Source organism: Aricia agestis, chromosome 18, assembly GCF_905147365.1.
Source record: "Aricia agestis chromosome 18, ilAriAges1.1, whole genome shotgun sequence".
Lineage (NCBI taxonomy): Eukaryota > Metazoa > Arthropoda > Insecta > Lepidoptera > Lycaenidae > Aricia > Aricia agestis.
In genome coordinates, this window is record NC_056423.1 from 1,162,086 (window position 1) to 1,179,769 (window position 17,684).

A 17,684-nucleotide genomic window follows, 5' to 3' on the forward strand; every position below is an offset into this window, starting at 1 on the left:
AGTGAGTCAGGGCAGCAATTTAGGTCCTCTTCTGTTCATTTTGACTTTGAATGACCTACCTGAAGTTGTAAAAAAAACGATAGCCTTACTGTTTGCTGATGACCTTAAAATCATAATGAAAATAATAGAGGACGCTGATCACATAAAATTGCAGCAGGATATTGACAGGATTGTGAAGTGGTCCATAGACAATAAGCTGTACTTCAACACGACTAAGTGCTGCGTATTGTCGTTCAGCCGCGCTCGCTCACCTCGTCAGCATCAATACTGCATAGAGGGAACACCACTAAAACGTGTCACTGAAATTAAAGATTTAGGAGTCAGCTTCACATCCGATCTAAACTTTAAAAAACATGTAGTTGAAGTATGTAAAAAGGCTTACCGCAATTTAGGGTTTCTGCTACGGCAAGCGCATCACTTCTCTAACATCGCAGCTTTGAAAGCCCTCTATGAGGCTCTAGTGAAAAGCCACTTAGAATGCAATGCCGTCATTTGGTCCCCGTACGAAGACAAGTACATTAAAATGCTAGACCGTATCCAGAACAAATTTGTGCGTTTCGTATACCTCAAGAGGTACGGGGTTTACCCAGGTTACCCTTTACTGTATCCAACGCTATTTGTTCTGGGTATGGTCGGATATTACAAATTAGAAGCTAGGAGGGAAGTAGCTTTAGCTACTTATGTAGTTAAAGTTTTGCGCGGTGAAACGCACAATCCAGCTGTGCTGCAAGGAGCCAGACTGAGTGTGCCGGACGGGTACGCGGAGCGGCGGCGCCGACCGCCGCTACTGGAGGTGTCGCGCGCGCGCACCAACCTGCTGCGGATGGCCCCGCTCACGCGGGCGCTGCGGACGCTGAACACGGTCGCAAACACGGTCGATTTGTTTACGTGCTCATTGAATGAGTTCACCAAAGTCACATATTGTGTAGCAAGTAAGCTAGAATATAATTTTATGTAAGTAATAGTAACGCTCTATTGTATTAGGTTTTAACCTGTAATGATAGTTGTGATTTGTAATAAATAAATAAATAAATAAATAAATAAATAAATTTTAATAAAGGTATTATTATATTATTGAAGGTCCAATCTTTTTTTAGCTATATCTCCTTTATTTTATATTTTTTTACTAAAATGATAAGAACTAAATTTGTTGTAAATTTAATTTTCTACATTTTGAGATCTTACAATTTTCATTGTAAAATCAATATTTACGGAGATAAATGTAAAAAACAAGTCAAAGTATAATTTCGCTTGTATGTCAATTATTATCGAATTTAGCGAAAATAATTGTAAAAACAAAGTTGTAGGTTTGATCCTTATGAATTTTTTTAGAAATCAATATTTAAGCTCCTACACCTATGGTAAATGTACCGGGACCCAAGCGATTGGATAAAACTGAAATTGGATATTGCTGATCATGAATTAGACCTTTTAACAATTACGGCACAACCTACACCTGAATAATTATTAAAAAATGGCCAAGTGCGAGTCGGACTCGCTCATGAGGGTTCCGTACCATTATAAGGCAAAGATAGACAAAAATTTGTGCTTTTTGTATGGGAGCCCCCCCTAAATATTTATTTTATTTTAATTTTATTATTAATTATTAAAGTACAAATACAATTAAATATTTTATGCGTATTTTAATTAATTATCATAGTGCTGCTATTTTTGATAAAAAGCAAAAAAGGCGACTAAAATCCTGTTTGTTATATGGGAGCCCCATCAAATATTAAATATAATATGTTTTTTAGTGTTTGTTGTTATAGAGGAAAACAAAATACATAATATCTGAAAATTTCAAGTCTCTGCCTATCACCGTTCTTGAAGCCTGGAGACAGACAGACGGACAGACAGCGAATTCTTAATTTTAGTTGTGGTTAATGTAAAGAGCTACAAGTTTATTTCTGTTTTTTTTTCTGTATTTGACAATAATCGCGATACAGGTCGAAATTATACTTTGACTTGTTTTTTGCAGTTATTTCCTTAAATATTGATTTCACAATAAAAATTATAAGGACTAAAGTTGTAGAAAATCAAATTTTCGACAAATTTGATCCTTATCATTTTCTTGAAAAAATAAAGGAGATATAGCTAAAAAAGATTGGACCTTCAAACCAATATGGCGGCTAACGCACACGTCGTGGCTGGTCGAGTTTTCGAATTTAAGCTATTTGTGACTTCGTCTAAACACTGGTGCAAAAAAAATACTGACTATAATTAATTTAAAAAAAAAAATCTAACCTTACTGGGGTAACTGGCTACTTTTTATATTGATAACTGATAAGTGCATTTGTTAAATAAATAATAGTAAATTATTACAACTCGAGACTGACGGCGACCATTGTTTGTGCGACGGGATAGCGATGGACGTTGCCATGGTGCCATACGCATTAATTTAGTCACTTCAATAGTATGGGCGAAATACTTTATATGGCAAAACAACGTTGCCGGAACTGTTAGTGAATATTATAAATGCAAGTCTGTCTGTCTGTTACCTCTTCACGCTCAAACCGCTGAACCGATTTTGCTGTGATGAATTGTTTGATGAATTGTTAAATATAAAACCAACAAATAAACATCACAATTTATTTAGCGACTAACAAAACATAAAACATCTTTTATACAATTATTATTATTTAACTGTTTATATACAAAACAATGTGTATAGGGAAACAAAACATTGTATGACTATAATATTTCCCATGATGATTGATGAGACTAGCTTTATAAGTCCATGCGGTTTGGCTCCACAGTGATATCACAGGCAATAGTACGGTACCTATGTAAAGATTGTATACAGTGACATACACCTCCATTGTGGGTATCGCAGACAATAGATTTTCAATTGTTATACGGCAGCCGGCTGCCGCTTGGAGATTGATGGGTTAATAGCAGCGCGGTAATTAGTAAGTAATAGCGATAATGACAAGGTCAAAGATTAGCGAATTTTGTTTATAAAATAAAGAAATCACGGTAAAAAATAAGTGTTCCCAAAATTTCAGCTTGATAGCATTTGTAAGTTTTTTTTTTGTTATGCGCCTTCAAAGTTGGATATTCATTATTCAAGTCGAATTTTTTTTCATAAAATTTCTTAATATTTGTGTACCATTCGATAAATTATGCAATTAAAAGCAACTTTCGTTATGAAACAACTTTTATAAACGCAATATTTAATATAAGTCCCTATCGAACAAAGTTCTCTCCCGATGCGTACAAGCTACGAAAGAGTGACGTCATACTTTCGTAGCACTTTGTATGGAGCGTTTCGGGCAGGTCTATTTTATAAGATGTTTGAATTGTCATATCTTGGTGAATTTTTAAGCTATCAGAGTCATTATTTCAGCGATGTTTCTATTTTTACGGGTCTTTCAATTACCAATTAGAAAAAAAAATAGTCATCATGCCTATTGCTTATGATCTCGCGATGTAGCCAAAGCCAAACTTACATTTTTCATCTCACCTTTAGGCTTTAATAGTCATACAGCGTTATGTTCTCTGATAGGTTAGAGTTGGACTGACAAAGGCTAAACAATAATGTAACTAAAATATATGTACACACAGCATATCCCTTTTAATAAAAAAGGGTAGTCACAAACTTAAGCCTAGATATTTTATATTATAGTAGTGATTGAAATCGCATAGTTATAAATCTAAGCATTATCAATTTTTCATTACTTTAAATCTCAATATTTGGCTTTGAGAACTGTATTAAATACTAATAGAACTTCTGATACAAGCTTTCTGGTACAAAATAGCATTTAAATTTTTGTATGTCTATACAGCACAAAGCACAAAACACAAATAACATTAATATAAATGCTTTATTAGATATTCTAAGCTAGATGATGTTAGAGATCTTAAGTATGTACTTATATCAAACTTCTGGCACAAACTAAGTACAGTACTCCAAAATTAATAATGCGCATGAATGACCGTGAATAATGACCGTGTTACAATTAAAGCTACAGGAATATCACGACGAACTTTTACTAATACATGTATCTTAAACGCAATGCAATTAGAAAATGCAATATCGTCTACTGTCGCTCTGGAAATACGACCGTTGCTGAAAAATTTTGATAACTTCTATGCGCATTATCACTTTGGGAGCACTGTAGTTGCTGTTTAAAAATTCTAGTTTAATGCTAGGCTGCTTCTATCATGACAATATTATACATTGAGAATAATACAGTTTGTAATATAAAAATAATGTTTTAGTGCTTTAAAAACTACCACAAACGTAATATTAACATAATCGTCTCTGCATATTATTATTCACAAGATTAGTCAGGAGAAAAGAGGACTATATTATATTTCAGCACTCAAACAATATCAAAGATTGTTGGAGTGCCGTCACTCTGTTATTGTCTTTTTCTATCTTCGTACTGTATAGCTCGATTTTCAGAAATAATTTCCCTTTCTCTAGTCAATATTCCATCCAACTGGTTCGTGAAAGCATCGAAGGAGAATTTACTCTCAAACCTCTTCCTACCGGCTTCACCAAACCTGGGACCGAGCTCTGGGTTAATTATAAAGCTAGCCATCGCTTCGGCAAACTTTTCTGGATGAGGCTCGCACAGGTAGCCCGTTACTTGGTCTACTATTGTCTCCGTCGGTCCTCCACTATTGACTGCTATTACGGGCTTACTGTAATACATCGCTTCTAATGGGACTATACCAAAATGTTCATTAGACGGGGTATAAACTAAAACCTTGCAGTGATAAAGCAGCGAAACCTTCTCCACATCTTTCGGTGATTTCAGAAAGATGACTTTATCCTCTATGTCGAGTTCTGCAGTGAGATCTGTAAGCTCCATGAAATGCTCCATGTTTTCTAGATTTATTGGGTCGAAGCCCCCAGCCATTATTAATTGGACTCTGTCCCATTCAGGCTCATTTATAAGCTCTTTCAAATGGCTCAAAGCTTTTAGAGCTAAGCCTAGATTCTTCTTTCTCTCGTACCTATTGATTGAGAGGAACACAAACTTGTATGTACCCACTGGAACTATTTCCTTCAAGGACTTTGGTGGGGTAGATTTGAAAAAGTCTGTATTAATAGAAGGATAGCAGATGTCAGGGACATCCTTTATTTTCTGGAATGCATCTTTGTATACTCTAGCTGTGTATTTGCTATTCACGAGCACTTTGTCGGCATGAGACGTCGATAACTCCTCCAGCCAATTCAGGGGTGCTCTATACAACTTTTTTAAGAAACCACCTTCAGACGTCAGCAATTTGTCTGGATGATGACAGTAAAAGACTACTCTGAAAGACCCCCTAGCCAACTTCAAAAATGGAATGCACAGGGATATTAAATCACAGAATATAAGAGTTGGTTCTTCGTTTGGAATAACGTACCAGGCTAAGTACATAGCGGCATAGACCATACGAGTATAAGCGCATAGAGCCTGAAATCTTCCGAAAATAGAACGTGGTATCCAATCGCCTATAACGTTAACTGGAAAGGTCCCATCTCTTGTTTCGGCAAAACAGTGACCAGGATCGTGATGATTCGTATAAAAGGCTACTTCGTGGCCTTTGTTTTTAAATGCCAAAGCCGCATCAATAACCAACCGTTCTGCACCTCCTATACCCAAGTCGGGATGAAGAAAGAATACTTTAACCATTTTGCGAAACTTCAATACGCATAATCTTCAGTCATTGACCAACTCGAAGAAGGTAATACGATATATAACAAGTAAGAAATACAACACGTTGCTCAATATTTTCCAATGAATTAGGGATAATTTTCAAAATTTTGCAAAACGCAAACACGACCACGACTGACGAAAGATCAAATTTGACATTGACGCACAAGTCAAAGCATTGACGTTTATTTTTTTTCAAGTGGTTTTTTTTACTAACAAAACCGGAAAAGATCCGGAATCTTCACTAGCGGAAGCGGAATCTTCTTAGATATGTTACGCTCAAAGACCGAAATCGCTCAATGAGCGAAAAAATGGCTCACAAGCACAACGCGTTGTGGTCACAGAGAAACAGCCACGACGCGTTCTGGCAATCACAAAAAGACCATAACGCTAAATTCGTGTCGTGGCTGATATATGCTATTCGTTTTTCTTGATTTGTTCTTGATTGATTAATCGTCCATAGGTATGGAAGATTATATTTGAATTACCACGCGTACTACAAAATATTTTTTCCTTTACTGAATCACTGCATAACGTGTTTATCATGGGCGTACCCAGGTTCTGGGCCAGGGGGGGGCGACTTACCCAGTTTCTGGGCCAGGGGGGGGGGGCAAATTATGCAGATTCTGGGTCAGGGGGGGCAAATCAGATTTTTTATAAGCTAGGTGTTTAAGAATAAAAAATTAATAATTTTTAGTTTTAAAAATATTGTATTGCAAACAAAATAAATGGTAAAAACTCGTTTTATTATTTTAATTTTTATAGATGAAAGTACTAGATAATATACTTAGTAGGGACGTCAACATGATCCAGGGGGGGGGGGGGGCAGCTGCCCCCCTCTGCCCCCCCCTCGGTACACCCAAGTCCATACTATCCGTACTAATATTATTACTGTCTGTCTGTCTGGCGCAACGTGTTATTGTATTGTATCAAATAGTAGTATTATATTTAAAATTTAATAACTACGTTGCGCCATACATACAGTAATAATATTAGTACGGATAGTATGGAACTATGGATATTTTATAAATAATAATGATAAACACATTATGCAGTGATTCAGTAAAAGAAAAAATATTTTGTAGTACGCGTGATAATTCAAATTTATAATCTTCCATACCTATGGACGATTAATCAATAAAGAACAAATCAAGAAAAACGAATAGCTTATATCAGCCACGACACGAATTTCGCGTTATGGTCTTTTTGTGATTGCCAGAACGCGTCGTGGCTGAACCGCTGTGACTACAACGCGTTGTGAGCCATTTTTTCGCTCATTGAGCGATTTCGGTCTTTGAGCGTAACAGATATACTACTCACAAAGTCACCATTCACCAAGTCAAACATACAGCATACCGAACATTTAAATAAAATATTATATTTAGAAGGAAACCGTTGCGACTTGCGACACCCAGCTGCACCTCCTGCACCACTCAGGAGTCGCGTGACGCGCCTTTTGGTAATTCGGCGTATTCCAATTTCCAGCTACAATATATTTTACGAGATGATGCCTGTTTGCAATAATATTATTAATACTTTTCTCGAAAAAGCTAGAATATTCAATAACTTTGGCTTGGCCTTGCTCCAATAGTTTATCATTTCCTGCGAAGGAATAATTCGCTTTCGACCATCAGTGATGGTCCACTGACCATCACCAACCCATCAGGCCACTAATAGTCAGTGAAGTCCTTTTTAGGGATCCGTACCCAAAGGGTCAAGTAAATAAAAGCAATAATACGGTAGAAGAAACCAAGGCATTTATTTCTTATTACAACTCATCTTTTCTTTCAATCTTCACTAAGTCTACATGGAATGTAAGTGTTGCTGACTTTGGAATCTTGGGAGGTGCACCAGCTTCCCCGTACGCCAACTCCGGTGGAATCACTAGTTTCCTCTGTTCTCCCTCACACATACCAATCAAACCCTGGTCCCATCCTTTGATGACTTGTCCGGAACCAAGGGTGAATGTTAACGGGTTTCCCCTAGGGATAGAGCTGTCAAACTCTGTGCCATCTTGTAAAGTACCCTGTAAAAAATGTAATTAGCATCTTTTCAGTATATAACTACTTTTAAAAAGTTAAAGTTACAAAAATAATGTATAACCTTCGTGCGCGAGTCTAACTCGCACTTGGCCGACCAAGTGCGAGTTAGACTAGCGTACGAAAGGTTCCGTACCATTATAGAGCGAAAGTTAGAAAAATGCGGTTTTTGTATGGGACCCCTTAAACATTTATTTAATTTTAATTTTATTATTAATTATTAAAATACAAATGTAATTAAGAATTTTCCGAGTATTTCAAGTGCCTACATTTAGCCATTGTTGATTACAAGCAAAAAGGCCAAAAAAATCATGTTGTTTGTATGGGAGCCCCTAATAAATATTAATTTTATTTTGTTTTTAGGGTTCCATACTAAGACTTCAATGTCTGTCCGTCTGTCTGCCTCCAGGCTGTATCTTAAAAACCGCTATAATAGCTAGACTTCTGAAATTTGGACAGATTGTGTATTTCTGTTGCCGCTATAACAAATACTGAAAATAAAATAAAATAAATGTTTAAGGGCTCCCATACAATAAACCTGATTTTTTTGGCATTTTTTGCTCTATATCAACAATGGCACCAGGTAGGTACTTGAATTTTTCATAAAGTCCTTTATTATATGTGTACTTTAATACAAAAACACAATTTTTGGCCTATTTTTCCTTTATAACGGTACAGAACCCTACGTGTGCGAGTCCGACTCGCACGTGGCCGATTATTAGTAATAATTATTGTTATAGAGGCAACAGAAATACACAATCTGTGAAAATTTCAGAAGTCTAGCTATAGCGGTTTTTAAGATACAGCCTGGAGGCAGACGGACAGACATTGAAGTCTCAGTAATAGGGTCCCGTCTTTACCCTTTGGGTACGGAACCCTAAAAATATAATCAGAGCCTGCAGGATGTAACTTAGCAAATATTTTACATGGCAAAATAATATGTAATAATAATTATTGCTAACCGTATAGTGCATATGCAGAAGATCTCCCTTTTTGCTTTTGATAGGACATTCTGCCGGCCGCTTCTTCACTCCAATTTGCAGTTTCTTAGGATTAGTATTACTGCCTATCACAACATAATTGATAACGCTGAAAAGAACTATCAAGAACAGCAAAACTTTACAGTAGGTGTGTATAGATGGTGCCATTTCGATGTTAATTTCACAACAGTTATTAAGATTACCGTATTTTTGTATAACTTTCAATAATAAAAAATAATACTAATTTACTTAAAAATTAAAATAAAGGTCCTTTTCGCCCTTTCCTTTTGTAAACCACAGATTACTAGTCTATTGTTGTAAACCTACTGTTACTTGAACCTACTTTATAGAATTTATACGTCCGCTGTTCTTCGTTTCCTTCTTTTAATTTATTTTAACGGTCTGTTAAGCCATAGGGGCATATTACACTGTCAATAATATTTATGGTGTAAATTACACTTTTAATTTCTTCATTTTCATAACAGACTTTATAGCGTGTAGGTACCTAATTTATTATATTAGTATGTATGTGATGATGATTAAACTTAAAAAAATATTTTTTTGTAATATGGTACCTATTTAATATTTTTTAGTGTTTTACTATATTTTTTTGTGTTTAAATATTTTGTAGTAAATTTTTACGCAGGAATCTAGGTAATTTCTATTTTAAACTGAAAAATAACTCAAACAATATGTTAAATATTTTCGTATGAGAAAATGATTTTGGTATTACCGTATGTATGAGAATGTCGATGGCACCCGGCCCTTGTATTTTGTACGGTGTACCCATTTCATTTTGACCGCGCGCTTGCCGCTTGCTAGGGGGCACTAGGGTAATGTTTGCACAGGGGCGCCACATGTGCTAGAGACGGCCCTGGTCAAATAGCTAGTAGTAATTGATGCTAGGATGATATGCATACTTGATCCTAGTAATTATTGATGTAATCATCCAAATCGTCGCCATGGAAACTAAACTCTAAAGCCCACAGTGGGTGGAGACTAGAGTTAAATGGATAAAATGAAGAACTATCGCTTACTTGAAATTGAATAAAAAAAGTGTATCATTGAAGTCACTTGTCGGCTGTCAGCTGACAAAAATTGCCAAAACTGTCAAAATTGGGAACACATTTGTATTGTTTGTTGTAATTATTAAGTATCTAATTTGTTGAAAAATCTCATAAAATAACTTAAAATAATTCAAAAACGTATAAAATTATAATTCAAGTCAAGTGAGTCTATAAAATGCCCAACGAGGCGCTAAGTGGAGCGTCGTTTATAAATTCTGTCGGCACATCAAATTCCGAGGAGAGTAAACAAAATGTCGACAGTTCTTTAGAGATTCCTTTAATAGATTCCGAAATCAATAAAGTATGTTTATCACAGCACAGTGACACGGAAATACAGGTACATATAAATGCCGATGATATTATTTGGAAAGCACTAAAGATAAGATAGTGATGATTTAACTATAAATTATTGATTTCCTTCGACTATACTTGCATTTTGTTAGACCTAGCTCCTGCCCATGGTACATGTTAAGTTTTTACATAAGATCTTCGTGTTACGTTAGTAACATAGAATATCATTGATCTTTGTAGTAAACTAACCCAAACCACACAAAATATTGGTCTGAGTTACAGAATTTCAAACTTGGTTCTGTACATCCACAGATTTACTTGTTTAATTTTAAATTTGTTAAATTCAATTACGATTTGGAAATCTACTTGTCTCATTGCTATTTTGCCTCAAAATAACTGATAAAGACATTCATTTATCTATCTTATTGTCAAGCCACTTTTCTAACATAGTATCATCTTATAACATTGTGGTTCTTTTAAAATCTCAATTATTTTGTTACTTTAGTTTCAGATGGAAATAAAATTGGAACTAGAAGAAAATTATGAAAAGGAAGATTCTCAGGATGATTTTAATAATGTAGACTTTGCCTCCACATATTGTGATGTTGTGATAAAAGAAGATAATGAATGTAGTCAATCAGGTAACAGTTATTATATTAACAATGTTATTTTGTAGTATAAATGACTTTAAAATTCAATTATCAATTATATTAAATATTTATAGTGTACAATTCAAAATATATGACTAAATCTTGAATTTCAGATCCGAAAACAACAGAACATTGTTTGGAACTAAAAGAGTGTAACGGTATGGGGATAAGTAAATTACAATACATGATTGACGTTAATATAGTAAGAGAAGAATTAAAAAAGGAAATCAATAATGTTAAGGAGAGAACAAAAAGAAGAGAAAAATACAACTATTTGTGTGATATCTGTCCGTACAAAGCAAAAACAGACAATGCTTTGGCAAATCATAAACAGCTACATAGTAATCCCAGTGATGCTACATTGTTTACCTGCAAATTTTGTCCGTATGTTACAAATCATAGATCATACATCATTTTACATGAAAGAGTGCACACTGGAGATAAACCATTTGCCTGTAATATATGTGATATGAAGTTTTCACAGACCAGATCTCTCAGCCGACACAAAAGAGTCCACATGGGGAAGAAACCGTTTATTTGCGACGTTTGCAACCGCCATTTTGCTCAAAAATACAATTTAGTCAAACATTTAAGAACCCATACAATCGTTAAACCCTACAAATGTGATATGTGCAGATATAAATTTACGGACATTGATAGCTTAAACGCTCATAGGCTTACGCATACTGAGGAGCGGCCTTTTATGTGTGATCTCTGTCAACACAAGTTCACTAGGAGAAGTTGCTTGATTGAGCACATGAAAGTACATTCCGGAATAAAACCGTACCAGTGTTTGAAGTGTGGTTGCAGTTTCTCAAAAAAAGTGAATCTAGATAATCACAATAGGATACATACGGGGGAAAAACCGTATATGTGTGATGTATGCAAAAGATACTTTTCTCAGCGGAGTAATCTCATAAGCCATCGACTGAACTCTCATCCAGACGCTAAACCGTTCACCCCAGAAGAGGGCAAACTGTTCTTGCAGAGACCCCGAAAACCAAAGTCGAAGAAGCCTAAATTGCCACCTGACGTAAGACCTTTCCCGTGTGAAGTTTGTCAGCGCAAGTTCAGACAGAAATGTGATATGCAGAAACACATGCGGATACATACAGGTGAAAAGCCTTATGCGTGTGATATTTGTGACATCAGGTTCACTCAAAAGTATCATTTGGTTACGCATAAGAGAACACACACGGGGGAGAAGCCTTATACTTGTGATTTATGTAATCGGCAATTTACACAGAACAGTAATCTGAATGTCCACAAAAAAACACATGCTCGGGAGGTGGTCGAATTCTTGGAGAGTTTGTAGAATTTGCTCACCAGACACTAAGGCTGGTATAAATAGTCAGTACTTAAGATGCGATCCGGTCTCAAGACGCGATTCGGCTCTGTGATTGGTCCAAATTTTGATAGCCAACCAATCACAGAGCCTGAACCGTGTCTTGAGACCGAGATGTATCTTGAGTACTGACTATTTATACCAGTCTAAATGCTTTAACCCGTCAATTGTGGAAAAACGAGACACAATAGAATTTCTATTGTGTTTTGTCACCGCCCACCGGTGACCGTATGGGGCTTGATGAATTAAGCTAAGTAAGTTTATTCTGTTATAAGATCAAAAGTGGTCTAAAGAAGGGGTTTAAATAGACATTGTCATATTATTTTTAAGTAATACAAATAAGAATGGAATTTGCTTGTATTGGTTATTTAATTCTATAAAGTAAGTTATTTTTTAAGTAAGTATTTATATAAATACATTAAAATGAATAATAAATATTAGAAACATAATTGTCTTATTAAATTCTTCTATTAAACTTTTGAGTCCGGGGGTTGTCATTGATAGTTCATAGCATCTGCTTATTTATTGAATAAAAAAATTGACAATCTGCTTTGGCATGGGCCTACCCAGGTTCTGGGCCAGGGGGGGCAAATCAGATTTTTTATAGTATATGATCTGGCTTCCTCGACTACTGCTTTTATTGAGCAGAATATTAGTCATATTTTGAACGAATTGGAATATGTTCCAAATATTTCTTTAAATTAGATAATAAGACAATGGAGGAAATCTCTTGCAGAAATAAATTACCTTTAAATAGTCAAAATCCTACCAATTTAATAGATTCAAATATAGTAAGTGAAAATAATTGTAATTTAATTAATCTGGTGCATCAGAATTTACAAGGTATGGTAGGTAAAGAACTTGAAATTGAGTTATTTTTGAAGGAATTTAACATTGATATTATGTGTATATCTGAACATTGGTTTAGATCACATGAACTCATTTTCAACTTCAATGATCACCAGATAGCAAGTTCGTTCAGTAGAGAAAATGCCATTAGAGGCGGCTCTTTAATATTAATCAGAAACTCTGAATGAGTCTCTCTACTGAACGAATAATAGAAGTGGCCTGCATAGAGCTGAACCATCTAATAATTGTAAGCGTATACAGGCCTCCATCAGGGTTATACGAATCTTTTGAAGTAACTATGGAACAAATTTTGTCAAAAATATGTGCATCTAACAAAAAGGTTATTATATGTGGCGATTTTAACATTAATTTATTAGATTTAACCTCAACTACTGTTAGATTCACATCTTTATTTCAATCGTATAACCTTTACAGTTTGTTTCAGGAACCAACAAGGGTCTGTGAGACTACAGCCACTTGTATTGACAATATATTTACTAATCTTATTCCAGACAAAAAAGAAATAATTAATAAGCTAAGTTCTGATCACTGTGGACAAATAGCCTCTTTTAATATCAAATGTGACAGTGATGCGAAGAAAAATCTTGTGTTTATTCCTGTGACCACAAAACGTATTGAGCAATTTAGAAGTAAATTAAATTCAAATATCCATTTATTGGACAGCTCACATAGCTCTGATGAAGCTTTTAATAAATTATTTAAGGTGATAAGAACTCAATTTAATTCAATATTTACTTCTAAAACGGTTAGAAACAGTAATAAAAAAACTAAATTTATTAATTGGGCAACAAAAGGAATAAAAATAAGTAGGAAAAGATTATATGACTTATATGATGAAAGGTGTATTAACAATAGTGAAGTATTTAAAGCATATGTTAAAAACTACTCAAAAACCTTCAGAAAAGTTTGTAAAGCTGCTAAAGCCCTATATATAAAAAATAAAATTAAAAACTAAAAATAAAATCAAAACAACATGGCAGGTAATAGCGGGTGAGACTGGAAATGTCACCTGTCGTAGCTCTGATTTTGAACTATACTTTGAAAATAAAAAGATTACTAATGATCAAGAAGTTGCGACGGTCTTTGAAAAGTTTTTTGCTGACATTCCGGTCTCAACGACAAAAAATTTAAATTCTTCGTCTGAAGCTGCCGAAAAGCTACTCAGAGACAATGTAAAGGAATGTGATGTCAATTTTAAGTTTAGAGAAATTAACCCCAGAGATATTATTGATACCTTTAAATTGTTGAGTATCAAAAATACTGCTGATCTCTGGGGCATGTCCACAAAAATTATTAAATCAATAATTGACATCGTAGCTCCTCATTTAGCAATGATTTTCAATGACTGTATAAAAAATGGTGTTTTTCCTGACTTAATGAAGCATAGCAAGATTGTTCCTTTATTCAAAGCCGGAACTAAATCGGATCCCACGAATTTCAGGCCTATATCAATTCTACCGACCTTTAGTAAAATATTTGAAAAAATTATTTTAAAACAATTACTAGTACATTTTAATTCTAATAATTTATTACATGATAATCAATACGGATTTACTAAGGGTCGATCCACAACGGATGCTGGTATAGGACTCCTTTGCAGTATTTTTGAGGCTTGGGAGGAGTCGCAGGATGCCTTAGGTGTTTTTTGCGATCTCTCCAAAGCCTTCGATTGTGTTGAGCATGCTACATTGATCAGGAAATTGCGCCACTACGGAATTAAAGACTCTGCTCTCAGCCTTTTGACTTCTTACCTTAAAAATAGGACTCAAAGGGTTGAGGTTAATAGTAAAAGGTCCAAAGGAACCAAAATAGAATTAGGTGTCCCACAGGGATCTATATTAGGCCCATTTCTTTTTCTCATCTATATAAATAACTTACCTTATCTAGTTAAGGATAATAATAATGAGATAGTGCTTTTTGCTGATGACACTTCACTTATTTTTAAAGTGAAGCGACAACAGTCGAACTACGACGAGGTAAACAGTGCTCTCTCAAAAATAGTACATTGGTTTAATGTTAATAACTTACTTTTAAATTCTAGTAAAACAAAATGTATAAAGTTTACTTTGCCCAATGTTAGGCAAGTCCAAACCAATGTAGTATTAAATGATGAGAAGATGAATTTGGTAGACAACACTGTATTCTTAGGTATTACACTTGATAGTAAATTACAGTGGGGTCCTCACATTGTTAATCTTGCAGGTAGGCTCAGTTCTGCAGCATATGCAGTCAGAAAAATTAGGGAAATTTCTGACGAAGATACGGCACGATTAGTATATTTTAGTTATTTTCATAGTAGGATGTCATATGGAATCCTTTTATGGGGAAACGCTGCCGACATTAATACAATATTTGTGCTGCAGAAGCGAGCCATACGTTCTATTTATAAAATGTCTGCTATAGAATCTCTGAGAGATAAATTTAAAGAAATTGGTATTCTAACTGTTGCTTCTCAATACATTTTGGATAATGTAATATATGTTAGAAAAAATATAAGTAAATTTAAAGTTAAAAGTGACATTCACTCTAGGAATACTAGAAATAAGCACAAGCTAGATATGCCGGTGATCAGACTTAGTAAAGTCAGTAAATCTTTTAAAGGTCAATGTATACGCCTTTACAACAAAATCCCAGAAAACGTTCAAAATCTTTCCATTAATAAATTTAAAAAAGTAGTTAAAGAACGTTTGTGTGCCAAAGCCTATTATAAGGTCAATGATTTCATAAACGATGGCACACCTTGGGAGTAGGATGGCTTCTTGCAAGGCTACTTCTTCATTATTATAGGACTTACAATTATGTATATGGATATTGTATATAATATTTAGTTACAAAATTGTAAACTTTATTTTAAAAGATTAATTTTTTTCTCACTTTTTTTGGTAAAAAAGTGGGCCCCGTGCGAGTTTCTTACGCCGGTTCTTCTCGCCGGGTTAGTTCCCGAACCGGTGGTAGGCATCATGTAGGACTTTCTGAAAACATTTATTTTAAATTTATTCAGAAATAAAACAATTTTGATTTTTGATTTTTTTTGATTTGATCACCAAATGCATTTGGTGATCATATACTATACTTGGCGATCATTTACTTTATTTGGTGATCATTTAAGTATATTTGGCGTTCGATAACAATTTGAAGTGTAGCCGTGACTAAAATAGCTGGTTTAAGTAACTACATTTAAATGTAGTAAATGATCACCAAAATAGTAAATGATCACCAAAGCGAGCAAATCAATGCGATATTTCTGTCCAAATAAATCACTACAATTGACAAAACTGTGAACAAAAAAATTGGCCAAGTACGAGTTGGACTCGCGCACGAAGGTTTCCGTACCATTATAAACCAAAATGAGGCCAAAAATTATGCTTTTAGTATGTGAGCCCCCCTTAATTTTTAATTTTATTTGAATATTATTATTAATTATTAAAGTACAAATATAATTAAGAATATTGTGAGTAATTCAAGTGCCATTTATTATTGATTACGAGCAAAAAAAGCCAAAAAAAATACATTTGATATATGGGAGCCCCCTTAAATATTTACATATATTTTATTTTGTTTTTAGTATTTGTCGTTATAGCGGCCACAGGAATACACAATCTGTGAAAATTTCAGAAGTATAGCTATAGCGGTTCTTGAGTTACAGCCTGGAAACAGACGGACGGACAGACAGACAGACATCGAAGTCTCAGTAATACGGGACCCCCGTTTTTACCCTTCGGGTACGGAACCCTATAAAGTATAATAACTCCGTATTATGTTATATTCAGCAGTTTGGACCTGAAAAGATAACAGACGGACACCTACCCTTTCTAATAATTTAAAATAATATTAGCATGAATAATGAGAGTTTTACATACTACATAATAAAGTGATTATAAATGCGAAAGTCTGTCTGTTTGTCTGTACTCTGTAACCTCTTCACGCCCAAACCACTGAACCGATTTTGCTGTGGTATGGAGATACTTATACGTCTTACTGATTATTAAATTATTATTATTTATTTACGATAGTCAAATGACGAGTTGTAATTATTTGTTTCTCATTTTAAAATTAAAATATAGTTTAAATTTGGTTTTTATTATTTACAATTTCCCGGTTAGCAATATTTTTTTTGGTTCATTTTTCTTTAATAGAATAGCAAAATGGAATACTTTATTTATAATTTTACATTATAGTGCTAGTATGATGTTGGTGATCATTTACTAATTTTGGTGATCGTTTACTACTTTTGGTTTTAAAATTATTTATATTTGGAGTAATTTTACATAATTTATAGCATAGCGAGATGTTAAATCTTTGGTGATCATTTTACATTAAAATGCTAGTAATATAATGTTGGTGATCATACTATTTTTGGTTTTAAAATGATTTATTTGGAGTCATTTTACTTAAATAGGATAGCGATATGTTAAGTATTTCGTTATCATTTTACATTAAAATGATAACTGTCTGTATTTTGGTGATCGTTTACTATTTTTGTCTATGAAATGTTACTATTTCTGGTGATCAGTTAATTATAAGCCATTTTTAATGTGTAGTATTGGTCGGATCTAAGTGGTCGGATATTAACCATTAGATATTCGTTATCATGCACAAGTGTAGGAAAGTGATGCAATATCCAGGTAAACATGCTATTTTGTGTTCCCTCCAAAACTCCATCGAAAGTTTCAGTAAAGCGTCTACCACTTTACTGAATCGACCGACTAGACTTCTTGACTTTTACTTATGCTTGACTAGACTTTAGACCTGACTAGAGTTGTAAATTGACCGTCACGTTATATCTGACAG

At 34.4% G+C, this 17,684-nt stretch overlaps 3 protein-coding genes across 4 annotated transcripts; 1 reads left to right on the forward strand and 2 right to left on the reverse strand.

Annotated features, from left to right (window-relative positions):
* Positions 1 to 4,070: 4,070 nt before the first annotated feature.
* LOC121736123 (alpha-1,3/1,6-mannosyltransferase ALG2) lies at positions 4,071 to 5,786 on the reverse strand. Its single transcript, XM_042127181.1, has one exon. The coding sequence runs from the start codon at positions 5,628 to 5,630 to the stop codon at positions 4,365 to 4,367; it is 1,266 nt and encodes a 421-aa protein (XP_041983115.1). The 5' UTR covers positions 5,631 to 5,786; the 3' UTR covers positions 4,071 to 4,364.
* Positions 5,787 to 7,386: 1,600 nt separating this feature from the next.
* Positions 7,387 to 8,987, reverse strand: LOC121736125 (peptidyl-prolyl cis-trans isomerase FKBP2). Its single transcript, XM_042127184.1, has 2 exons — positions 8,653 to 8,987; positions 7,387 to 7,677 (listed from the first exon to the last, which is right to left on the reverse strand). The coding sequence occupies exons 1-2, from the start codon at positions 8,836 to 8,838 to the stop codon at positions 7,420 to 7,422; spliced, it is 444 nt and encodes a 147-aa protein (XP_041983118.1). The 5' UTR covers positions 8,839 to 8,987; the 3' UTR covers positions 7,387 to 7,419.
* An 818-nt stretch (positions 8,988 to 9,805) lies between these two features.
* On the forward strand, positions 9,806 to 12,061 carry LOC121736122 (zinc finger protein 2 homolog). 2 transcript variants are annotated; one of them, XM_042127179.1, is made up of 3 exons: positions 9,806 to 10,074; positions 10,534 to 10,669; positions 10,792 to 12,061. In XM_042127179.1, exons 1-3 carry the CDS (start codon positions 9,913 to 9,915, stop codon positions 11,991 to 11,993), a joined length of 1,500 nt encoding a protein of 499 aa, XP_041983113.1. In that variant the 5' UTR covers positions 9,806 to 9,912; the 3' UTR covers positions 11,994 to 12,061. The 2 variants fall into 2 exon arrangements, with proteins under 2 accessions (XP_041983113.1, XP_041983114.1); XM_042127180.1 differs by having other exon boundaries at positions 10,540 to 10,669.
* The last annotated feature ends 5,623 nt before the right edge of the window (positions 12,062 to 17,684 follow it).